The 26,946-nt window shown below is 34.8% G+C and overlaps 1 protein-coding gene across 1 annotated transcript; it reads right to left on the bottom strand.

Moving 5' to 3' along the window:
- Window positions 1–16,302: 16,302 nt before the first annotated feature.
- LOC148954593 (transcription factor Adf-1-like) lies at window positions 16,303–23,590 on the bottom strand. Its single transcript, XM_089086359.1, has 3 exons — window positions 23,455–23,590; window positions 21,259–21,449; window positions 16,303–16,347 (listed from the first exon to the last, which is right to left on the bottom strand). Exons 1-3 carry the CDS (start codon window positions 23,588–23,590, stop codon window positions 16,303–16,305), a joined length of 372 nt encoding a protein of 123 aa, XP_088942485.1.
- Between the last annotated feature and the right edge of the window lie 3,356 nt (window positions 23,591–26,946).

Raw genomic sequence — 26,946 nt, 5'->3', positions numbered from 1 at the left:
GTAACAATTTTTTAAAAAAAAAATCAAGGGTCAGATAACAAAAACTCCGGGGTCGACACATGTTGTACAAACATAATATTTGTAATATTATACGTTTTTATAACTAATTAATCATTTGAAAAAAAAGTTATTTAAAATCAATGAATCAATACAAATGTAAAGCAATGACCTATGACAACCTGTTCAGAAAATATTGAAACAGTAATCAATGAAAAAAATTCACGCCAAACTTTATTTCGTTTCAGAAATATTTTCGCAAGACAAATTTACTGCTTGAAATTTGTTGCCTAAAACCGTTTTGCATAAAATCGCAACAAAATTTTTGCATAAACTTTTTGGAATAAAACCTGTCATAGTTACGGTATAATAAGTCAAGAAGCAGTGGATTCAATTCACAAAAAATATGCGGTGGCTGGTTACTTAATTTTTCAATATCTTATTTTCAATAAAAATAAAATTAAAATATATACTTAATGAGAAACAAAAAAATATTAGTTTTTTTTTCAATGATCCAAATGGAGGGGGGGGGGACAACAATAAAATATTCGGAGGATCAAGGCAGGAGCTAGAATTTTCGTTCAGGAGAGGGTGGTATTTTTTCGGAGAGGGGGGGGGGAAGGGTTCTAATTAACATTGTAGATTGTGCATTGGTGAAGAGAGCTCGCTAATTGAGTCTAATGTTAGGAAGTGGTTAAATAAAATAATTTCAACGCTGATTACCCAAACGCTGATTATTACCTTTTATAAGATACGCCTATTATTTGTATTTTAACTTAGCAGAAAAAAGGACTCGGTGTCCGTACGGAGAATATATCCTCACGAAATTCAAAACCTTTTTAACCTACTTGTTTGTTATTCCTAAGAGCACTTCACTTAATTTTACCAATATCATCCACCAATCCCCCCTCCAAATACGCTAATATATAACAAAAATTACTTATTCTTAATGAACATCTAACTTGGGCTATATATTTTCAGAACATAATTTGCACTTTACTGAAAAAAATATAAATGTTTTTACTTTTATAAATCAAATAATATTAACATTTTGATTAATAAATATCAGTATATGTATATTCAACTGACAATACACATTCCATTTGTATTTTTTTTCAGTAAAGTGCAAATTATGTTTTGGCCTTTGGAAGGCATAGGGGTTTTGAGCCCTAGTTCTTTCTGCTCGTTTTGAGTTTGACTTGATTGCTTAGTGTGATTTCTGTTCGTTTTAGGTTTCATTTATTTATAGATGCTGATTGGTGGTAGTTTCATGCTTGGTAGATTATATGTTTTTACTTTTACGCATTTTTGGTTTAATGGATTTCTTTACTGTTCTTTGAAAAACTTATTTTGTTTAAAAAGTTTTTTTTAATTAATTTCTGTTCGTTTTATGTTGAAATAGTCTTTTCAGAGAAAAAGAAAATAATAGTTAAAATCTTTTCTTTTTTTTTAATTATTTATAGTTTTGCCTGATATTTGTATGCTGGAGAAAAATTTTAAGCCATTTTTGACAAAATGCACCCTTGTAAAAATCTGGACACAAATAGTAGTGTTTAATTTAGTTTCATACCTCCTCTAGTTGACCTGAAATAGTAAATATGATACCATTCTAAAAAAAATCTGTTTACTTTCTTTGATAGCTTGCATACACTCACGCTATTTTGATTTGGCTAAATTTTAAGAGCTGATGTAGCCCCGAAAGTTTGAATATAATACCCTCAGTCGTTCTTGGGATACTGCTGAGATGCCTAATTGAGAATTAGCATTAACATAGCACAGTTTGATTTAATCTTAACTTAGAACCTTTGCCCTGGGGACTCCGGGGGGTTTGTCACCCTTAAATACACAATTTTTAGAACTTTCAACTACGTTGAACAAAATGGATCTCTCTAAACTTTGATTGAATGTGTTTGGGGAAATGGTGGGCGTGAGAGGGGGTCAATTACACTCCACTCACTTTCGATTAATAAAAAGGGCAATTTCAAGTTAAAATAAAAAGAGACCTTTTTGAGATTTTTACAAAAAATTTCGATATAAACTTCATATGACACCAGGGCATACCTTACAACCCTTGCACGGAGTGCTTAGTGGTGGGTCTCCTCCTAACTGGCCTAATGTCCAGAACGAGTGAATAAGTTGAAAACACTCGAGCTCTCCAAATTCTGAGTGGAGGTGTTCCTGGACATGGTGGGCGTGAGAGGGGGGTTAGTTGCCCAATAATCACTGTCGACTATTAAAAGGTCACGATACCATTAAGTTTTCAAAAGACTGCACTCATTGTTCTTACTGTCCACCAAATCGGGCGGTAAACCCAATACAGTGTCCCCGGCACTCCAGACAACCCCGGGCCCGGAGGGTTTAGGGGGGGGGGAGGGGGCTGAAGCCTTAAATACATACTGTCAAACATTTTAACCTCCCTTGAATAAACGTCAGATGTCAAAAATTTGAGTTGCGGGGGGGGGTGAACAGGGGTGCGTGAGAGGGGGGTTAGGTGCGCTTAAATCACTTTAAACTATTAAAAGGGCACTATAAATTTAAATTAAAGAACTAATGATCAATATTTCATGATTTTACTACAAATATTTATTTAAAAACCTTATATACTCCCAGGGAATAATATAACACAGGTGACATGAAGACTGTGGGGGGAGTGCCCTGATCACAGCTATAAGGTCCTGACCTTTTAACTGCGTTGAAAAAAAGGCCTATCTAAAAATTTTGACGGGTTGGTGGGGGTTACAACGTGGGAGTGAGAGGGGGGTGAGGTGACCTACAATAACATTATACTATTAATAGGTCACTATACCATATAATTTCCAATCGACTGAGCAATTTGTAAAGTGTCTACGACTAAGATTTCAATATAAACGTATATGCACCCAGGGCATAACTTATAACCCTTGCCCTGAAGACTGTGTGTGTGTGTGTGTGGGGGGGGGGGGTCCGGATGAATTGATACACGCAACACCGGTAATCGGAGGGGAACAAAATTGTTATATCAAAATTTTTAGTGTATTGCTTGGGTGATCTGGTGGTCGGGTTCGGGGGGTCAGTTGCAAATCAATGTTGAATATTAAAAATGGCACTAGGCCTTTGAATTTCCAATCGCAGGAGCATTTTTTGAAGTTTATACGACAACGCCTTCTATAAAAAAATTATATGCCCCCAGGGCATAACTTACAACCCGTGCCCTGAGTGCTGTGGGGGAGTGTCCTGCTCAAAAACATAATTTCTATTTGGAAATCAACTACGCTGAACAAAATTGCTATCAAAAAATTTTGATTGTAGGTGTTTCGGGAAATGGTGGGCGTGAAAGAGGTGTTAGTTGCCTTCCAATCACTTTCGACTATTAAAAAGGGCACAAGCCACTCCAATTTCCAATTGAATGAGCTCTTTTGAAGTTTCTACGACAGCTTCTTCAATAAGAAGTGCCCTGCTTTAAAGGAAAAATATAATAAATAATACATTGTGCCAACATCGTTCTTATATGCCCTCAGGGCATAACTTAAAACCCGGGCCCCGAGGGTTGTTGGGGACTGTCCTCCTAAAAAAAATCTGTTCTTTTAGGACAACAACGGCACGGACCAAAAGTGCTCTATCCCCCTGTTCCTGGTAAGTGTGGGGTAGACGGATGGGCGTGGGGGGGGGCTAGGTGCCCGCCCAAAACTGTCAACCCTTAAAAATGGCCCAAGCCCGTTTAATTTCCAATCTAATTAGACTTTTTTTATGTTTATATTTGAAAACCGTATATAAATTAATTATAGGCCCCCAGGGAATAACTTACACCCCTGGCCCTTAAGGGGGTGGTAGACTTACCTCAAAAAAAAAATACTGCTAAACTCCGTTGCTAATATAAAAAATAGAAAAAGCCACTCCAATTTCCAATTGAATTATTCCTTTTCGAAGTTCCTACGATAACTTCTTCGATACGAAGTGCCCTGCTCTAAAGGAAAAAAAAAATAAATGATACATCGTAACAGCATCGTTCTATTATACCCTCAGGGCTTAAGGTAAAACCCTTGCCCCGAGGGTTGTGGGGGACTTTCCTCCTCAAAAACATATTTTCTATCTGGAAAGCAACTGGGCTGAACAAAATGGCTGTATGAACGTTTTGATTGGAAGTGTTTGGGGGACTGAGGGGCGTGGGGGGGGGGGGCTAGTTGCCCTCAAATCACTTTTGACTATTAAAAAGGGCACTAGCCCTTTTAATTTCCAATCGAATGAACCTTTTTTGAAGTTTCTATGTCAACACATTCTATAAAAACCTTATATGCCCCCAGGGCATAACTTAAAAACCTTGCCCTGAAGGCTGTGGGGGAGTGCCCTCCTTAAAAACATAATTCCTATCTGGAAATCAACTACGCTGAACAAAATGGCTATCTCAAAATTTTGTTTGGTGGTGTTTCGTTTCCGGGTGTGCGTGGTTGGGGTTTTAGTTGCATTACAATCACTTTCAAATATTAAAAAGGGCAAAAGCCACTCAAATTTCCAATTGAATGAGCCCTGCTCAAAGTTTCTACGACAAATGCTTGGACACGAAGTGCCCTGCTCTAATGGATAAAAATAATACCGTGGAAAGTGTGCCAACATCGTTCTTATATTCCCTCAGGGCATAACATACACCCCGTCCCCGAGGGGTGTGGGGTAATGTCCTCCTCAAAATAATATTTTTCTCTCTGGAAAACACCTATATATAAAACACGGGTTGGCTTCCCAGGTGGAGGGGATGGGGGGGGGCGCAGGATGGGTGTGGGGGGGGGCGAGGGGCCCTCCAAACACTTTACAATATAAAAAAGTGCACTATCACTATGAATTTCAAATCGAATGAGACTTTTTTGAAGTTTCTACGACAGCACCTTCTATAAAAACCTTAAAACCTGAACACCTTCTATAAAAACCTGAAGTTTCTATCTGGAAAGCAACTGTGCTGAACAAAATGGCGTTCTCAAAATTTTGATTGGAAGTGTTTGGGGGAATGATGGGCGTGGAAAGGGTGTTAGTTGCCTTACAATCACTTTCAACTATTAAAAAGGGCACAAGCCACTCTAATTTCCAATTGAATGGGCCCTTTCCGAAGTTTCTACAACAACTTCTTCGATACAAAGTGCTCTGCTCTAAAGGAAAAAATAATAAATGATACATTGTGCCAACATTGTTCTTATATGCCCTCAGGGCATAACTTAAAACCCTTGCTCCTAGGGTTGTGGGGGAGTGTCCTCCTCAAAAACATATTTTCTATCTGGATATCAACTCCGCTGAACAAAATGGCTATCTGAAAATTTTGATTAGATGTGTTTGGGAGAATGATGGGAGAACTCCTTTGATATGAAGTGCCCGGGTATGGAGAAAAAAAAATAATACATTGTGCCCACATCGTTCTTTACTTAGTCAGCGCTATCGCGCTGCCTATGATTTCTGTTCGATTTGGTTTCATTTATCAATTTACAGTGATTTCTCGCAGTTTTAGGCTTGGAAGATTATTTGAATTTATTTCTGCGCATTTTTGGTTTGATATAGCTCTACTTTTCACTGAAAAACTTATTTTGAGGAAAAAACTTTTTAAATCAATTAGTCTAAAAAGACATAACCCTCATATTCTTTGTTAAGTATCAATGAAAAATTTCTGATGAATATGATGAGTTTCTCAGTTACTTGAAATGTGTGATTTTAAAAAGTTTTTAGTTCAGAATAATGGATGCTATTTTTGAGGGTTCACTATTAATATTTCAACCCAGCCGTTGAAACGATGTGACGCATAGACTTCGATAAAAAAAAAAAAAAAAAAAAAAAAAAAAACAGAAGAAGAAGAAATTTGAAGGAACCCGCCAAAACGGCTTTTTTTGCATGAAATATAAGGGGTGGTAACCCACGGTAATATTGCCAAGACACTCTTGTCTCCTCTTCATTGATTTGTTTGGAAAATGACAAAGATTTTTTAAGTATGAAGCTTAAAACTTATACACGTAAGCTTTTGAATCAAAGGAAACCTAATAGGGCGAAAAAACTAGGAAAAAAAAAAAAATCACTTCTTGGAAATTGGACCCCATAGTTTCTCCTAATTAACTAGGAATCACAACACATTTATTTAGTCCAGTTATTTGACTTCGAATGTTTATATTATTCCAACCCTAATGATTATAAAGTTAAGGAAACACAAAAATGGAGCTCTTCTGTTCTCGCATTTAAACAATTAATTTCATCAGCTTATTTTACATTCTAGTCCAACAGGGGCTAAAAGTGCCAGTAATTTGAAACAAAATGTATACCAAAATCCATAGACTCTTTTCTCTCTCCCCGATTTTAAGATTCAGGATCTGCTCGCCTGCTTCCCCCGAAACCCCCTGAGAATTGAAACATGGCCTCCAAATACATCATCAGAACAATTCTGGAACGCCGCCTTAAGGAATGCATTGTCATAGGATTTTACTCACTATGTAACCAAAAATAGGCTATAGGTCTCACTGGTGCTTTTAATGCGAAAAGACTAGATGATTTAGAACTTCACACTTCCCCAATGTAACCTCCCTAAAGTCAAAATTTGAGATCGACTTAGCCTGGTTGATAACCTCCATTCCTCCTCAAGACCAGAACACAATATGAGATTGTAAAAAAAAAAAATAATTTTTAAATTTTTTAAAATTTCTTACTTTTATAAAAAAAAAAAAAAATTAAAACCTTAAGAAAGAAATATCATTATATGTCAATTAAACTGACAATCACCGGTAATTTATTATTATTTTTTTTTAAAGTAAAACTCAAATTGTGTTGGGGTCTTGAGAAGGCGCGGAGATTATTAGCCCAACTCATGTTAATTTTGTTCGTTTTGAGTTTGAACTTTCAATTACGTTGAACAAAATGGCTATCCCAAAATTTTGATTGAATGTGTTTGGGGAAATACTGGGCGTGTGAGAGGAGGGGGGTAGTTGCCCTATAATCACTTTCGACTTTAAAAGGGCACTAGCCTTTTCAATTTCCAATCAAATGAGCTATTTTTGAAGTTTCTATGACGGCAAATGGCTGCCTCAAAATTTTTATCAGATGCATTTCGGGAAAATACGAAGTGTGTGTGTAGGGGGGGGGGGACTCCACTCACTGAACAATAGGCAAATAAAAAAGGGCATTAAAACTTCTTATTAGCAATCCAATGAGCCCCCTCCGAAGTTTATACGATCACCCTTTCTATATAAACCTCATATGCCCCCAGGATATAACTTACAATCCTTGCTATGAGGGCTGTAGATGGTTTGTCATCCTTAAATACATAATTTCTGGACCTTTCAACTACGTTGAACAAAATGGCTATCTCAATATTTCAATTGGATGTGTTTGGGGAAATGGTGATCATGGGAGGAGGGTTAGTTGCCCTCCAATCGCTTTTGACTATTAAAAAGGGCACTAGCCCTTTCAATTTCCAATCAAATGAGCCTTTTTCGAAGTTCCTACAACTCCTTTGATACGAAGTGCCTTGGTCTAAACCAAAAAACCAAAAACAAAAATAATACATTGTCCCCAAATTGCTTTTTACTTAAGCAGCGCTATTGTGCTGCCTATGATACCCTCGGAAAACTCTGGGAATCCTGGATTTTCGAACAACTCCTTTGAGCTCCAAGCCGACCAGACAAACAATCAAATAAGACCCCTTTTCTTTTTTAAAAGTGGAAAGCTATAGGGCTGGTCAGTCCTGACGTCACACACCTATCTTGACACTTTAAATTCAAAACCTGGGTGAAATGTGGGAACCAAATACAAGGATAATTTATATAAATTTGCTTTTTTCTGCTTAAAGCTAATCGAATTGACTTTGAAGAAGCCCCTTAGGTAGGTTTCACAAGAAATGTATGCAAAGTGATACTGATCATTGGTGTTTTGCACCTGGGTCAAGTTTGGCAAAGGTACATTTCTCAGCTGAAATCATCTAGATTGTATCAGGATTCTTCTATGATGATTTAATTTACTCAGGGATCAGCAGCTACCCATATCCAGAGGGAGGGGCAGCAACCCTTTGTTGATTGAGAGGGGGCAGCAGTGGTGATCATAGGCTATATCATGAATATTTCTATATGTAAAACAAAACATAATTAAAGTGATTATTGTCAAATCAAAATTATTCTCAAATCCAAGCTCCAAAATTTAAATCTGATTTATAAATTATATTATATATATATATATATATATATATATATATATATATATATATATATATATATATATATATATATATATATATGTAAAATATGAAATATTACTCATGAATTCATAAGTCAGATTTGATTTTTTTTTTTTTGCCTAGATTTGCAAGTAGGCCTAATTGTAAAGCTTTTGATTTGACAATAATTACTCTGATCATGTTTTGATTTAATTGTAAAAGTATTAATAATAAATGATAATCCTCACCTCCGTCTTGGTCAACAAAGGGTTGCTGCCCCCCTGGATATGGGTAGCTGCTGAATCTTGAATAAATTAAATAATAATACTCTCAAAAGTTATTACGGCTAGCCTAGGCAAAGTAGGTTACTGGCAACTGACAATCTGATCTGAGAAGTATATAAAGTAGTTGTGGGGAAGGGGTAACTACACTTTTGTAGGTGAAGGTGACTATGCAGTTGTGATTTACAATTTTGATTTGACAACAGTCACTTTGATCATATTTTGTTTTATTTATAGAAATATTCATCATAGCCTAGAGCCTATGATCACCCCCCCTTCCCCCGCTCCATCCACCCAGGGGTGCGGCCCCCCCGGGAGAGGGGGAGCTGCGGTGTCGGGAGGCCCTTTAATCTTCACCGTGGCATCCTGGTACAATCTTGAAGATTTCTGTTGAGAAATGTACCTTTGCCAAGCTTGACCAAGGTGCCAAACACCAATGATCAGTATCATTTTGCATACATTTCTTGTGAAACCTACCTAAGGTGTTGCTTTAAAGTCAATTGAATAAGCTTTAAGCAGAAAAAAACAAATTTATATAAAGTGTGCTTGTATTTGGTTCCCACGTTTCACCCAGATTTTGAATTTAACCCGTCAAGCTAGCTGTATGACGTCACACTGACCAGCCCTATGGAACGTCGATTAAGAGGTAAGATAGATAGGTAGTAAAGTGAAGGAATAATAGATACATAGGTAAAAATTAGATTACAAATAAGCAAAGAGTCTTAGATAAAAAAAGAAGAAATAATCAGGATTGATTTTTTTTTTCTTTCAGGAGCACAAAAAAGAAACAATAACTAGTTTGATTCTATACATTATATGGTGTATCACCACTTATTATTGAGAACACAAAAAGAAGAGGAAGCGCAGAAAGGAGGACCAAATACCGCTGGATAAAAGAAAGAAAAGAAGAATTTAAACTATCCCTTAGAAAATAATTTTCTATCTTTTAAATATTTTATTCTATTTTTGATAACAAAAAAAAAAAAATAAATAAAATAAAAAAAAATAAAAAAAAAAAACGTCTTCCAAGTTTCTACGGTCATTATTTCGATAAAAAGTAGCCAGGGAAGAAACTTTTATTTGTCCTTTTCTGACCCGGTTTTGTTGGGCACCGTTTTCGGGTGACCCGTTTTTTTTTAATTATTCATTGGGTTTATTTTTTTTTTATCTTCCATCAGTGTTTACTCTGGAATCCGGGCATACTATATTTTTTTTTACCCTGTATTTGTATCCATTTTGCTGAAGAGGGGGCGGGAGCTTGTCCGAACCGATTTGTCCTTGCACATTTGTTTCTTCTTGACCAAAGACTCATGGCTGCAAGTTTCAAGCTTATCAGGGACGGAGCAAGTTTTTAAACAGGCCCCTAACAGGGGCAGACCTGCATTGTGCAACAAAATGCGTGGACCTTTGGGCCCGAAGAATGATCCCTGAAAGTTTGTGCTGGCGAACACCCAAGAAGACATTTATAAAATTTATTGTTAAACAATTGGCGAATTGTGTAATATAAGGCTTTTGTCCAGTGGGTCGTAACGGTCAAGTAATCCCCAGAGGAACAATTATAGGACGTTTCGACTATTTGGAACAAAATGGTTATCTCAAAATCTTGATCATATGTCTTGGAGGGTTTGGGGTGACCAAGCACATAAAAAGTAAAGGAGGGAAGCTGGTTACCTTTCATTCATATAGGAGGAAGGCTAATTTTTGTTCTGTAAAAAGGACATTAGCAATTATAATTTCCAGTCAAACGAGCCCCTCTTAAAATTTTTGTGACAAGAAGTGACTTGGTAAAAAAAAAACACACATATGGGACGCATATGCTTACTTACTTGAACAACACGGCCTCTAATGGATGAAATACGACCATTAAAACTTTTCTAGATTTAAATTGTCTTAATTTTCTTAATAGACTTAATCGTCTAGAGTTAAATTGTCAAATGGTTTTGAGTTTCCTTGGAAAAATGTTTTGAAAATGCATGAGTTTTGGATGTATCGAATAATCAAGCTCAAATGATTTGGTTTAGATATTAATTGATGGATGCTAATTTAATTTCCATCATAAATGGCGTATGGAAACAAATTGTTTAAACAAAATGGAAGTGGTATTTATATTAAGATATTAATCATATTTTTGTTTTTGATTTCTTAGTATGAGTTGCCCCAGCTTATGTTCTGGGATGGTTCATAATCAAAACTAACTTAGATTGGTATGAATTTACGAACAGTACTGGTCATAAGGAGACATGTAAGGAAAACGATTCTTACTTCATAATATGCATAATAATCCCAGTTAACATATTTTCCAGGGAGAGCACCTTTATCATCACTATTTTCACTGTTTTACAATTATTTTTAACAAAATTGTGAAAAATAAACATATTTGATTGCATTTTTCCAAGTTAAGTTATTCTATACATGGAAGTTAAACACCATCACTGCCATCTAGCAAAAAGATATAACAAGGCTACTATTAATAAATTTACGTTAGATGTGGTTAGATTAGCTAGATGGCTCTTGGGTGTTTTCACCCAAGACTTAGAGAAATGTTCTCTAAGAAGACTTAGAGAACAATTTTCAAGACTTAGAGAAATGACAAAATATTGACAAATATGATTGAAAAACTGGAAAAACAGGTCAAGATAATGGTGCTTCCCTCAGATAATATGTTAACCTGGATAATTTTGCATATTATGAAGTAAGAATTGTTTTCTTAAGATGTCTCCTTATTACCAGTACTGGTCCTAAATTTATACCCTTAAATTAAGTGGGAAAATAAGGAAAGTCATCTGAAAATCAGTGTCTTTTTACTAGTTAGTTCTTTTCATTCCCCTGTGACTTGCATTCCAGTGTAAACTGGCTCAGAATAAGATGCAAAATTCCAGATGATAGTTTTTATATCTAATGAAAATAGCAGAGTTAGGTGAAATTGAATAAATAATGTGTATATTAAGGTATTGTTCAGATAGCTAAAAAACAAACTTACCTCTGTAGTCAGAATGGTATAGGCCTAGATAAGCCCCTTCACATAAGAGGACTGTTCTTTTGCTCATCTTTGTGCTAATATCTTACATCTTGTTACCTTTCATCTTCACTTATTCCTAGCCTTAGCAACTTAGTCTTCTTAACATCAATTTTCAAATCTCCTCGCGCACCATGAACTCGCAAAAATTCTAAAAGTTCATTCATTTTGCTCGCATATTCATCTAGAATGCTTAACATCATCATGATCTAAGTAAGGAAAAATTTATCTTCCCCATTTTATTCCATGTTGTCCCATTTCCTTTTTTGTGTTCCTTATGACAAAAGCTATCAAGATGATCCATATAAATGGGGATATAACACAAACCTGCTTAACTCTTGATTTAAGACGAAATCTGCTACTATCCTCGAAAGAATTTCCATGAAAATTTCACCATCAAATTCAGCGTGTCAGAGAACCGTACTGTAGAGGTTCCTAACTCCTATCTGAAAAAATATAGAATCCGCAGAAAAGTTTCCTGTGAAAGGAGTAATTTTTCATAGAGGTTGAGCCAGATTTAACGTAATTATTTGAAAAAAACAATCAGAAATTAAATAGAATAAACAAGCTTTTTTTTCCAACTGAAAGTAAGGATCAACATTATAATAAAAAAGAACATAAATTTGTATTTTTATGAAGTGGGTGCCCCCTCAGACATAACGGTATAGTTTATATACATTACTAAAGCTGTTCCAAAAGTTTATAGACATAAACATGAAAAAAAAGGGACTTGTACTTATAATATTAATTTTTTAAATCATAAATAATCCCGGGATCTTTACTTTAAATTATTGTCGGAGGGGCAAACCCCATCATAGGCTTCTTAATTTATATTCTTTTTGAGATTTAATGTTGCTCTTTACTTCCAGTTGAAAAAAACGTTTTTTTTATTTGATTCTAGTAAATTTAACTAATTAATGTAATGTATTTTTCTGTAATACCATACAAGGATTAAACATTCTATAAATATCTTCTATCAACTGATTAGATCAAGTTCTCATAATATATAAAACTGAGGATTAAAGTTTTTTGATGACTCAAGAACTTCTCACTTATTATTCTTAAGAGTGAAAATTTGGTTGACATATCATCTATACACGTCCTGAAACAACACTGTTCTTGTCTCACAACTTAGTCTGCAGCATTTCTAAGTTTAAAAAGTATCATCAAACTCAGTAAAATTCTAACGCCAGAAACCAGGCTAATGCCTCTATAATTACCATACTCACTCTTATCACCTTTCTTATACAGGTGTTTAATTACGGTTTTCCTAAAATTGCTCTGTACTTCCCGTTTCAAAAAAATTATTTAGTAACCTAGTTCTAACTTCATAGCCACCATATTTAAGAAACTTATTTACCACACTTATCAGCACGCGGGGCCTTATTATTTTTTGATCCTATTAGTACTGTCCTTTTACTAATTCTTCCTCACAAAATAATTCTTACCTCACAGCCAAGGTGCCACAAACTTTTACCGGTCCCTCTAGATCTGTCCATGTAAGTCTATCCCAGTTTATCAAATTCCCAAAATAGTCTGACCCTCTCTGTGTAACTCTGTCATGAACAAAAATTGTGTCACCGTTCATTTTTTTAATTGGACAAATCAAGATTGACTCATCACTCACAGTTTATTAACGTGACAGTACAGTATTTCACTATTATGAAGTCTAGTTACATCTTCCAGACCCTCGGCAATTTTTTTTATGGTTTACACTTCACACCTCCTTAGTTCATATGTTAATGCTTTCTCCACTGTCTTTATATTCCTCTTATTTTCGTAAGATCTATCACTCAGACAATTCTTGTACAAACCCCTTCATCTCTCTATTAAAGACAAAGCATTTTCACTAATATTCCTAGCTCCGTTCCTAACTTTCTTCCCTGACTTTCCATCCATCTTCTATATCCTCAAATTTTAAACTCTCTAGTTTAGTGTTCAACTGTTCTTGAAATTTTTTCTCAAATTCTTATCCTGGGTTGTACCAACGTCATTATTTCCCTGAAGGTAGCTACCTTTCCGAAATTTCAGCTTTTAACCCGAGACATTTATAGTTGGCGATCTTTACTTTTAACATCAAGAACAGCATTCCTATATACCCTAATATCTTGAATTGATCCTGCCAGTCTTCGGTTTGAAATAATATAAGGTTAGCTGTCTTACCATCTTGTGAATACCATGTTAACTTCGGGGCATTTTATGACCAAATACTGCATTGATTATAACTCTAATTGATTGTATTGTTTATATTCTATATCACCTAATTTCTTGTTTCGTACCCCGAAACGACGAAGAATGCTCCTTGCCTTGTAGGCCTACTGATTAAAAAAACAAGGGAATTGAAGAACCAGTTAAAAACTTCAAAAAAGCAGCAAAATGCGTACACAAGTTCTCAATTTTGAAACGAGCAGAAATTATTATGAATGAGAAATTAAATTAAGAAAAAATAAATTAAAATGAACAATGAAGCCAAAGTTAAAACCAATGTATGTGCCCGGAAACAAGGGTGGTATTCAAGCCCTCTCACTTCCTCACCCGGCTGTAGTTTCATTTGCTTTTTACTGAAACTCACCAGTCTTATAAGTTTGGATTCGTTATTAGGCCCTTTTTTATTTATCTAATTGTACAATAACTCGTCTTTACAGGACGAAACGGGTGACACAAATAGGGTATTTTCATAGCTACAAAACCAAATCAATTGTCACAAAAGCTTAATAAAAAACAAAAATTATTGTAATAAATTCTTTTTTATTTTTTGTTGATTTTTGTTATTTAAAATAAACGTTACCGTTTTTTTTTTGATATTTACTTGGGTTCGATACGTACGATGACTAACCCCCCCCCCCACTCCGTAAAACCGTACTAGAATATGGGTTCTAATTTTCTTGTCATTTGTGGTGCTTGTTTATAACATTAATATTTTTGTAAACAAAGAGAAGATGGGATTGTTCACGAGAGACAGTGGTGCCAATATGAGAACTTTTTGTGTGGTGCCAACACTTTTACTGAGTTGAACAATCTAGGCAGGGCAATTTTGTTCTTTAGATTGTTACGTAAAAATAACAAAAAGGGTATATTTTAATAAAAACACCAATAACAAGGTATTTTTGAAGTCTAGGGAGGCTAAAAACCTCCGAGGAGGGAAGGGGGTGAATCCCCCTGCCTTGTCCTCACCGACTTGTGGCACTGAACAGATAAAGATTGCGCTGATTTCAATTTATGCAGGAATGTTTAATTAACAAAATGTATTCTATTGACAATGGATCTTCTTTTTTCTTTGAAAATTAAGACTAGAATAGTTTTTTTTTAATTTTATTCAGATTTATTTATATACATAAACAAAATTTGAAGTTTGTCTGTTTTCACATAGATAAATGAGGATTTAATCCCATGACCATTGCCATCCATAACCAATTTAATCACACAAACTGTTCAAAGTTTTATCAAAATACAACATATACTAGTATTGGCTCTTGTTTTACGGATTAGCGTAGTCTAAAAGACACAGGGGTCGACTTTTTATTACCCACAAAGGTCTACTTTTAGAATGTAAGTTCAGAATAACGACTGTTTTCATCGCGACTTAGTGATGCCCTTGGAGGGACGAACAAGTGATGCCTTTATATTAAAAAAAAACTAGTAGGGTGGAAAACAGGGCGAAAAAGCAACGAATCATACAGCCAGGACCAGTTTTTCCGGGCTAAAGAAGGATCACAAACATCAGGCTAAGATATCCATAACTTTTTTTGTTGCTATAACAGGCCTTATCATATTATTTTTAGGGGGTAATTTAAAAAACAGAAACTGGTAGGGTAAAAATCAGGATGAAAAAACCAATGAATCAAAAAGATAAAACTAAAAACTCTATAATTGTTTTTCAGGACTGAGGCCTGAGATATTCATAACTTCTTTGGTTGTCATTGCAGGCCTTATTTTATATTTTTTGGGGGAATTTAAAAGTCATGGATTTCCTTTTTCATTTTTTGCAAATTTGAAACTTCTATTAACTGCAGCGAATCTGGTATAAACAGAAGCAGGAATATTGCCTTCGAATTGACCACCTGGAGGAAAGCATTTGCGGGTATAAATATAAAGATTAACCATTCCTAAATCGGTATAATGATTACCCTTAAAGAGTTCCCTCTGGGTCTTTTTCCAAAACACTCATGAATACATATAAGTGGTGCCAAAGTAGGAGTTAGGTAGCTTGTCTGTTGTCTTGTGAAAGTCTAGGAAATAATTGTTGCTTTAGATTACTGTTAGAACAAACCTATTCTTTTCTTTTGTTGTTTCAGCTACTTTATTTTATTGCGTCATTAATAAAATTTTCCAACTTGAAGTTAAATTTTTTTCAAAAAAATTTTAATATCTTCAAAAGCAACTTCGGTAAGAAAAAACAATAAAACCAACCCTAATTGCTTCACATGAGCTACACTGAATTATATGCCATAGGACTTTCAGTCCGACAGGTTAGTCTAAGCTTAGACAGATGACGGTAATTTTTGCTAATAAAAATAAACCAAGCGACATCGCTACAAGAATCCATTGAAGACCATTGAAGATCCATTGAAGACCAATCTAAAGTAGAAAATTAATAGTAAATTATACCATCCGGAAAGACGATTTTTATGAGCCAAAAATCCGGAATAAAATGACCTGAATAACCACTAACAGTTTTTCATCAAGCGACGTAAGATTCGACTGCCGAAACCAAATTTGGTTCCTCGGCTGAAAAAAATACTGATATGAGCTTAGAAAGCAAAATGATAACAAACACCAATAAACGCCTGAATTCGGACCGGTAATTTATCAGCTAAGATATTTTAAAGATCTTTTGGAACTGTAGCTCTGACTAGTGTGACTTATGCTCCAGTTCTCACTGAATTCTCGTCTGGCGGATTCTCCATCTGCAATTAAAATAGAAAACAATTAGTGATAGTATCAAACTGGTCAAGATATGCAATCAAACACATTACCAATAGTTTCAACGTGTCAAACACTAATATGCCTAAACAAACGATACCACTCTGCAGCTTATTAAGGTTACTCTCACCGTATATAATTGGTAAGTGTTCATAACTTCCAGCCAGACACCAGTGGCAAACATTCCAGTGACACTATACAAAGGGTACTTGAACCGAGTATATATCCATTATATAATCAGAATTAGTTAGTTTTCGATGCTAACAATAAAGTGTACGTTTTTTTATTATTCTTTTTTTTTATGAAATTCGTCTGATGTTTTCTTTGGTTCATCAAATAATATTTGCTGCCCAGTCTATTCAAATCCCATATAAATTTTAAATGAATAAAATTAACCATTTATTTCAGGGTTCAACTCTGCCCGACTTGTCCCGAGAAACCCTGCAGCCTCGTCAGTGACCGAATTAAAATTCCGACCTTGCACTTTCACTTAAACTGGTCAAATGATTAGTAAAATGTGTCTTCAGGGGGAGGAGAGAATAAACCACGTTGTGCAAGGGGCAATGTTCCCACGTTATTCAAATTGTCCATTCTCCTCAAAAAATTTAGTAGTAAAAAGGTGAGCGTGCTGCAGCTTGCTAAGACTAAAATCATGAAGGAGATTTAAGCCACTATGATTAGAGCTAAAAATCTAGCCCATTGCCCCTTCGACCCACCGCCCTTCTACCCATAACCTTTTTGCATGAAGGTAAGAATTTTAAACATTTTTCAGACCGGAATCTTGCAAAGATTTTCAATCTGTCTGACTGAAGGGTGATTTGTAGATTGTGGAAACTTGGAGTAAAAATGAGTTAAGACTTGAGTTGGTTTAAAACGGCCCAAGTCTGAGTTGCAGGCTGATCATTGGCCTACTTCCAAAGTCCACAGTAATTAGTTCATCCTTTGTTTGCCCAACACACCTGCTCAGAGTGGTCAGGACTACGGCTGCCCCCAAGGGATGAAACTAACTGCTCTTTTATTCCTTGCCGTCATCAACCCAGTCCTAGCAGAATTTGGAGAGTATTTTAAGTTAGTTTACGACTTGTCTGCCTTTCTCAAGTACACAACACAGAATGCGGTAGCAAAGAAGTAGTTTGACCAGACTTTCTTCACGGGCTTCATCACCCAGTGTCAATCAAATGGCCTACAAGTGAATGAACAGAAATCGAAAGTTCTACAATTCAATCCACTCAAGCGGGACATTATAGCTCAAATGTGCTGTTTCCAACTGTTTTCATTGCAAACATTCTAGATGTAACATTTACAGGTGATTGCTTGTTTAAGCTGTATGTTGACAATGTTGCACGCAAATGTCACTACTCAATCCAGAGTTTAAAAAGTATGCACAGGTCTGGCTTCTCTGATTGCCAACTCCTACTGGCGTCTACATCCTACATCAGGCCTATCCTTGAGTATTGTTGTCCCTTTAGGGTCCCAAAACTCAAAACACTGCTTATATGTCAGCAGAACTAGGTGTCTGACAAAACTTGCTACTAAAATAATACTTGGAACCCGCTTCAGCAACTGCGAAATTCCTCTTGAACTTGCCCAACTGGTGATCGACGACTTTAAAGCCATTATGAGAAAGCCATAGGGAAGAGAGCAGAGTAGGGAAAAGGCATGGACAAAATGTGTGTCGGGCCATGGTCAGCTGCGCACCAATAGATTTTAACCTTTGATACGGGCAATATAAGTTTAAATTTGTGACTGAATTAGTGAAAACAAAAAATTTTTCGGCTGGAGTCCCTTTTAAAACCTATGTTACACATGTATGTCACATACATGGCTCTATGAAAAGTTAAAATATTATTCATGTTCCATGAACTTATTTAAGAATTTAAAGTTTTACCAAAATAAGCTTTATATAAACAACGCAGAAACAAACAATAAAAAGAAACACAGCCACAATTTGACGCACTGATTATCATTGAACAATATATGCTGCAGTTTTTTCACGAGCTGACCTAAGGGCAAGAACTTACCTAGCAAAAGAAAGAATTTTTAACAATCCCGTCCCTAATTTAGTACTGGGCTCGTACTGTTTCTTATTGAGAATCAAATAGTTTGGCAAGTGGTTTGATTTTGATATTATGTTTGTTGGCTTTAAAATTGTATAATTCAGATCATTTTTTTTTTTTTATATTTGTGTTAGTTCTTCGCGTTGATTGTTTTTTAAATCTTCAAATTCCGATTTTAATTTGTTTAATTCTGTTGGTTTCCACGTTGTTTATTTTTATTAAAGTTGTTTCGTTCACATTTACGTTCAGAAAATTCTTAAGTCCAAGTTTTCTAAACGTTTTTTAGTCTAACTTCCTCCGGTTTTGCTTAATGTATGGGGTTGCCCTAACAAAATATTATTTTTTTTATAATATTATTTTATTTGGCCTTAAAAAAAAAAAAAACAAACATTATTTATATTTATTATTTTTTTTTTTTTAAATTTAAATTTAAAAATATAAAAAAATAATCAATATATAAAAAAATAAATAAATTAGTACAAAGAAGTGCTATTCAAATCTAGTAATAACATAAATTCGTTTCATTTATTTTTCATTTTGAAGCAAACATATTACATGTTTTCCTTTTAACACAATTTAGACTGTGGTCCAGTCACGGTCCAAATAGTAAATGCAAGAGCGCCATCTGTTTCAAAGCAAAGATAACTTTTTCAAGATTTAAAGCATACCCTTGGTTCACACAGATCCGGTTTTTTTTCTCACGCAAAACGGCTCACGCATAAGGGATGCAGCAATAACGCAGAACTGTCCATATCAAATCGGCCCGGTGTACCCGTTTTAACGCAAATATGGGATTGAGCAAAAAGCAGAAAAAAACTATTAGCTCTTTATTTACTCAAGAAGAGAAGTCAATTCTTAATTTTTGGAATTGCTTTGAATTTTGACCTTGTGTATAAATCTCAAGTTAAAGTTGCAGATTAGTTACGTCACCAGTATAGGGTGCAGAGACAGTCATTTGTAGAGACATTATATAAAATAAACAACTCACTTTTTACCTATCCTGCTTAAGTTGGGCTGTACCTCTGCACCCTCTACTGCAGAATCAGGTAACGTGCATCTTATCCAAACTCAGAAGTCTATTTCCCAGTGGGTCTATCCAATTTTTTTATTTTTTTTTTTTTGTGTGGATGGGATCATTTTCATTCTACTACATTTTCAAAAAATAAATTTTAATTATTATTTTACGGGAATATTAAATAGATGAATGTTATATGAAGGTATTCATATTTTATAACTTTATATAATTCAGATTATAATTTTTATCTTGATTTTTTTTTTTTAATTTGTTATTATTTATTGAAAACAAAAAAACATTTGCCAACAAAATCAAAATGAAAAATAAATATAAAAAATTTTGAATTATGCATTTTTTGCCAGAAGAAAGATCATGGATGCATGTTTATTTGTTTGTATTTTTTTTCCCAGGGGTGATCGTATCGACCCAGTGGTTCTAGAATATCGTGGGAGGGCTCATTCGAACGGAAATTAAAAGTTCTAGTGCCCTTTTTAAGTTACCAAAAAAATGGAGGGCAACTAGGCCCCATTCTCATGTCTGTTTGTTCCCCGAAGTCACCCGATCAAAATTTTGAGATAGCTATTTTGTTCAGCATGGTCGAAAATATGATAACTATGTCTTTTAGAATGACTTAATCCCCCGGATTCCCCGGGGAGAGGGCTGAAAGTTATGTTCTTTACCCAATGTTAACATATAGTATTGGTTATTGGGAAGTATACAGACGTTTTCAGAGAGGATTTTTTGTGGTAGTGGGGGGTGGGGGGGTGATTCGGGGGTTATGTGGGAGGATCTTACCATGAAGGACGTGGTCATGGTAGAAGGGACATTGCTATGAAGGGGGCGCCAGATTTCCCAGAATTATTTAAATAAAGATCAGAAATTATACATAAAAAAACAAGTATTTTAACTGAAAGTAAGGAGCAACATAAAAACTTAAAACGACAGAAAACATTACGTATATGATTGGGTTCATTCCCTAGTCAATACCTCGCTCTTTAAGCCAAAGATTATTTAGTACTTTCATAAGAGATATTTATTCTAATTAACGGCATTTGTGATTAATGGGTCATTTTTAAAGAATTGGAACAAAATTCGAACTATAGATTAAAGAGCAAGTTATTGACTAGGGGGCGACCCTCTAATATACGTATTCAAAATCTAAGAATAAAGAGGTTCGTTACGTAAGTTAATTCGTAAGTTACGTATATTTATTACTAATAAAAACGCTCGTAAATCAAAGTAAACAGGTTTGAAGAAAGCCATTTAACCAAATAAAAGTAAAATTAATATTCAATTTTTTTTTTAATTATTAATGTACGGTGAGCCAAAATCAAAACCTGCATTAATTCAAAACCGTTCAAAAATTAAATTAAAAAAAAAAAAGTTTTTTTAAATGAAAGTAAGGACCGACGTTAAAACTTAAAACGAACAGACCTGATTCCGTACATTACAGGGGCGGGCCCCTCCTAACCCACTCAATCTTTAAGAGTAATCTTTAATCAAGATTTTTTTTATAATCTTACATTCATTATATTCCATTGCACGACTTTGAGGATGGGCCCACCCCGTTCACTTGTTTTTTTTTAATTTAATCCATATAAGGACTCGGTTCCTATTGCAAAGCTTTGCTTCAAAAAATAAAACTTTTTGGACTCCTTGACTAATAGGAAGGAAGACTCCCCACCATCTTTGAGTAAAAGCATTAGTATGTGTGTGTGGCATGATTGGCTGATGGAACATTAAACTTGCAACCTTTGCTAATTCAATATTTGACTAAGTATACTAAAATATTGCCCGGTCAATCAGCAATATGAGATACTTACATTTAGTACTTCTGCAAAATTTGACTCTGTCTGTCTATCTGCAATGTGATCTTCAAGGAACAGAAGGCTCTGAAACCACTTACAAGGCTTCTTGTCTCGTCCTCCCTGAGACCCACTCTTGGACAGTTGGGCCTTTTTCTCCCTGTTGAAGCCATCTCGAAGGGATCTCCACTGTTTTTGACAGTGTTCAACTGAAAGAAAGCTGGATGAAAATTTGATTTGCATAATCATTTCATAAAATATGGTTTTAGAAGACATGTGGAATTTATAAATATCACAGAACTAGGAAAATGTAGTTTATCCCAAATAGGTGTCATTTAATAAAATGATGAAATTATTTGGGTTATGTTGAACTTTTTGTTAAAGTCTTTTAACTTTAATGAAAACAGTTATTAAAACACCATTTTACCCTCACACGAGTTTAATAGATTCAATCTTCTACATCATTTTTACATCATCAAATTTTATTATGCAATTGGATGAGGAATCCCTACTATATGTCACTAGTGAAACTCTGCTTGTAAGCCTTACCCAGTCATTTTCTTCGTGATTTGCTCACTAACTAGATGATGAAAATACTTTATGAGGTAAAATATAATTTATATTTCAACAAATAAGTGGCCAGTAACACATATCTGATCAAGAGAGAATACTCAATGTGACTGTCGAAGCCTGGACCCTAGGTGCGACTGCAACTTAATACAGGTCTTAGTGTAGATGTCAAGTACAAGCAGAAATAATAAATATATACAAATTAATCCAAGAGATCTTAAAATAGATAGTTTGGCATGGGTACCAAAACAGATTCCCTACTCCTCTTTTATGAGAGGGTTGGGCTGTGTTGTTTAGGATTATATCCTTATTTATTAAAAAAAAACATAAGCTAATGTGCTCAAGAGGACCTAAAGCTTTTGTTGGCTATGAGATGCTACTTCAATCATTGATACAGGGACAGATTAGGCACCCCTGCAGTATATGGTGTAGAGTTATCACAATACAAATGGAATTTGATCTAAAAGGTAGCAAATTACTTTATGTTTACTCTCTGGCAACCAATGCATGGTGACATTATGGTGACAGGGACCAATGAAAAATTGATCAATTTGGAACACAGGGCCATAATAAAATAGATAAGAAATAAATATACTGTTCAATTGAAAATTTAATGTTCTGTCCAAATGCAATAATCAATTACTCTGAATATTCATTCCTCTGATATTATAAATCAAAATTTTCAAGGACACAAACCTGTAGTAGAGCTGCCCACTGTAAACAAAACCTATTTTTTTACTCAATATTATTCATCCAATTTAGCTGTAAAGTTGTACAGATACTGTCCAGTAGTAGCAGAATAGAAACAAATCACTTTTTACTGTATATCCTGGTTCTATTGGCCAGTACACCTGCACCATATGTCACATGGGCAGCTATATAACAGGTTTACCAAGGAGCCTACAACACAAACGTCAAGTGAGCAAAAAACTAAACTGGAGCTAGTTTTTTTTTAATTCAAGAATCTGTAAAGATAAAGGTGCAGACTAGTTCCCCCTGGCAAAAACAACTTATTTTTAACTGTTAATTATTCAGTCCATTGGGCTGTAAAGTTGCATAGATACTTTTCAGTAGAAGCAGAATACAAATGACTCACTTTTTACTGTTTATCCTAGTTGTGTTGGAGGGTCTCTGCTCCCTCCCACTAGAGGGGGAACAGTAAAGGTTCAGATTAGCTACCATTGATAAAAACAACCTATTTCTTACTGTATATTATCCAGTAAAATAGGCAGTAAAGTTGCCCAGATACTGTCCAGTAGATACACAACAATAATAGATTGATAATGGTACAGACTGGCTACCACTGTAGTGTAGGGTGCAGAAGCTCGAACATTAGAATAAGGATACACAGTAGGCACTGATTTGTTTAAATTGTGCTTATACTGGACAATATCATTGCAAGTTTACAGGCCAATTGGCTTAATAAAAAACAGTAGGAAATTGTTTGTTTTAATTATGGTTAGCTAATCTGAACATTTACAAACAAATCCGTTCCTTGTTTATATCCTTATAATTTGGGTAGCGCCTCTGTATCCCACACTACAGGGATGACTAATCTGCACCTTTACTGTGGGAAATAATCTGCACTAATTCACCAAAAAGTCTAGCTAGGCTAGACTTGCCTAGTAAAATTTTCCTTCTTACCTTTTAGACCAGCTTCCTCTGAAACTTTTTCCCAAGCTTTAGTCAACAAATGGCGCTTACAGTAGTCAGGATGCTTTTTATCATATATAATTTGATAGAATCTTACTGATAAGATAAGTTTCTCAGTGAATTCCATCTTTGACACTTTGCTGTTTGCGGTTGGCCGGATAAGTTGAATTATTTTAATGCAGACGACAAGCCGTCATAACGCAGAAATGGGCATTGGACAACGCATGTACCGGGAGGGTTCGCGCACCCAATCGAATTATTTAGTTCTCAATCCCAAGTGTTTAAATAAGGGAAAAAAAACATTTGGGTCGTTCGTTCCCTTAATATACGTTTGTGCGTTATTTGTAGAATTACTTTTTTGAAATTTTTCTAGACAGCTTAAGTCCTTTGTACAAAATATCCTCTCCTATGGGGCTGTTTTGCCCTTGTATATAAAATGCTGTTAACAATAATTCTCATAGTCTGTTTTAGTTGTGTCTGACATCTACAATTTTTTAGCACAATTTATACTATGGTCCAGTCACAGTCCAAACAGTAAATGCAAGAACGCCATCTGTTTCAAAGCAAAGATAACTTTTTCAAGATTTAAAGCATAGAATAACAATGTGGTGTCTTTCTTGCCATTCATAGCATTGTGTCCTTTATTTTTAGCATTCCGTTTTGGAAATTTTGCTAGACAGCGTAAGTCCTTTGTACTAAATATCCTCTCCTATGGGGCTGTTTTGCCCTTGTATATAAAATGATGTTAACAATAATGCCCATATTCTTTTTTAGTTTTATCTGATATCTACAATTTTTTATCAATAAAGCATTATCCTGCCGTTGGTTATTCCATGGACATTGTGCAGGTTTCAAGGTGGTGGGATTTATATTTGGAGAAAAGGATTTTACATTTCCAGTTTGGATTTTTATGTTATGATTTTTTTTTTAGTAGATTATAATGATTACCCTGTAATACATAATACAATAACAAAATCGAGGCTTGTGGCTTTGCGGGTTGTAGGGGGTAGTAGCTCAATTCTTATTTGTGATAATTCGTCCTGTTCAAATTTGTCTAGACTAATTTCTATGCATTAAGGTCTTTAATGTCCAGAAATTTCTGTAATTTTTCAGCTTGTGAAATTAATCATTAATTTCTTATTAATTAATAACTAATAAGTAATTGAAGCAGCTACTTCACGCTCTACGTATAAATGAGTAAAAAATTCTGCCTTGTATTTTTAAATCATTAAAAGTGCGCATAAAAACTAATAACACTCAGAACCCTCTAAGAGGCAGCCAATAAGAGGCGAAATAATGAGTAATAATCGCATGAATTTTTCAACTCTAATCGAAAATTCTAATATTTCACTATTATCAAGTATTTTTTTACCTATTAACATTACACTTTTCATATAAAAATAGTGAAAAAATTTTTAATAAAAGTTTTTTTTTTAATAAAAACATGACTTTGATTAAAGCATTTAAACTGGGAATTTTGTAAAGACTATGAATAGAGGGGGGGGGGGTAAATAAGTTTTAAGTAAAGATCCTGATTTGATGAGGCTCCAAGTTTAAATTCCATTTTCTAAGCCCCATTTATTTAGCTATTACATACCACGTAAAATACTCACAGATTAAGGTTACTTGACTAACAAAACCCCGAAAAATAAAATTATTTCGGGGTTTCCCATAATTTTATAGCGTAAGACAAGGAACAAGCCGTTGGGAGGAGTATTAGAGCAAGAGTTATCATTATGCAGAATAACATATGTATTATGAATAAGAACGATATATTAAAATTTCATTAGTTTTGGTGACAAATATTGTCGCAAATACATTGCATCATATTTTTTCGTTTTAATGTAATTTAGAAGATTATGTAATGGTCCCATCAGTAGATACAACAGCACCATCTTTTTCTAAACAAAGGTAACTTTTTCAATATTTGAAGAAACAAAATATGGTGTCTTTCTTGCGATTGATAGTGTTGTCTCTTTTACTTGTAGCATTCTGTTTTGGACATTTTACTAGAAAACTGAAATCCTTTGTACAAAATATCCTCTTATATGTGGGCTGTTTTGCGTTTGTATGTAAAGTGATGTTATTAACAATGTCTTTTTTTCGTTATAGTTTTGTCTGACATCTACAATTCATTATTAATAAAGTTTTATACAGTCATTTGTTATTAAATGGACATTGTTGAGGTTTTAAGGTGATTTGATTGATAGAAGACACTCGCATTCGAGGATTTATTGGTTAAATTATCAATAAATCATACGGTACAATACTACATAAATTTTTTTTTATACTAAGCAAAATTGTCACCTCAAAACTTTGATTGTACTGCTTTAGTGACGCGTAGGCAATAGACGGGGGCTACTGCCCTCCAAAGACAGGAATGAGCCATCTCCCTATATTCTAGGACCCTAGTTGTAAGTCCATTGACCCTATCCCCATAAACTAAATTGAATTAGCTTTAAGTGGTTTAAATTAAACCTTTATTTCAAACATTGCTTTTTATTTTGAGAAAAGTTTGTCACAAAAATGATTTCAATACAAAAAAATTCCAGACCAATTCCCTCTTCAAAGTACAATAAAAGTGGAAAAGATAAATAATACAGCATTGGACTTTACAGTCCCTACCGGCGGTGCTGATCTCCGTTTCTTGGCCCTTCAGCCAGACAGTGCAAAGGGGGGTTAAGGGCCAACCATCCTGTTCGTTCGAACGCCCTTCCTATTTACTTTCTCCAGATTTCTCCAGGTACCCATTTAGAGCTGGGTTGACTCTGGCTGAGCTTACAGAGTCACACCACTGACCCTCGTCCAAACCAAATAATTGGTTGAACTAGGATTCGAAGCTTCGCCTTCTTGGACAAAGAATCCTAAATTCAGCGCACCAATCCACAATAGAAGTGTGTTGTATGGAAAACAAATTCTAGTAGAAAGACTTTATAAACTAATTGACAAATAAAAAAAATAAAAAAAAATGATTGCGATTTAAACTAGGGTTGGGTAATATTCGATATGAATATAGATATAAAGATATATCGAGCCAAATATCGATATCGAAACGTAAATATAAATATCTAAAACGATATTTGGAAATTTTCGAATGTTTTCTGTTTTTTCTGATATCTACTGGTGAACGTCCAGCGAAAAAAAATTCAACACAGAAAAATGTTTCGCAAATGGCCGAGAAGAAGAAAATAATGTAGTCAATCCAGTAACCATAAAGCTTTACAGTTCACTTAGAAACATCCATAAGTATGCACAGCCTGTTCTCAAAATCAAACTACGGTTTAGGGAGTGTGGATCCTCACATTTTTCTGGGCACTCCTTAAATGATTGGCTAGATAAAGTGTCTTCTCGGCTTATAGGTCTTGGTCGTATCATACCCGTCACGATTAATAAATACCTTGATCCATGTTTCATGAAAATGTATACTTACCCTGTTGATCTTCTCAAAGTTGAGAGCAAATATCAAGGAGCCCGGATTTGGCC

The sequence above is a fragment of the Artemia sp. Qi Xiang Cuo genome, chromosome 3, assembly GCF_049724085.1.
Source record: "Artemia sp. Qi Xiang Cuo chromosome 3, ASM4972408v1, whole genome shotgun sequence".
In the NCBI taxonomy this organism is placed as follows: domain Eukaryota; kingdom Metazoa; phylum Arthropoda; class Branchiopoda; order Anostraca; family Artemiidae; genus Artemia; species Artemia sp. Qi Xiang Cuo.
The sequence above is the reverse complement of the archived record's forward strand: the minus strand, read 5'-3'. Positions and strand labels throughout refer to the sequence as shown.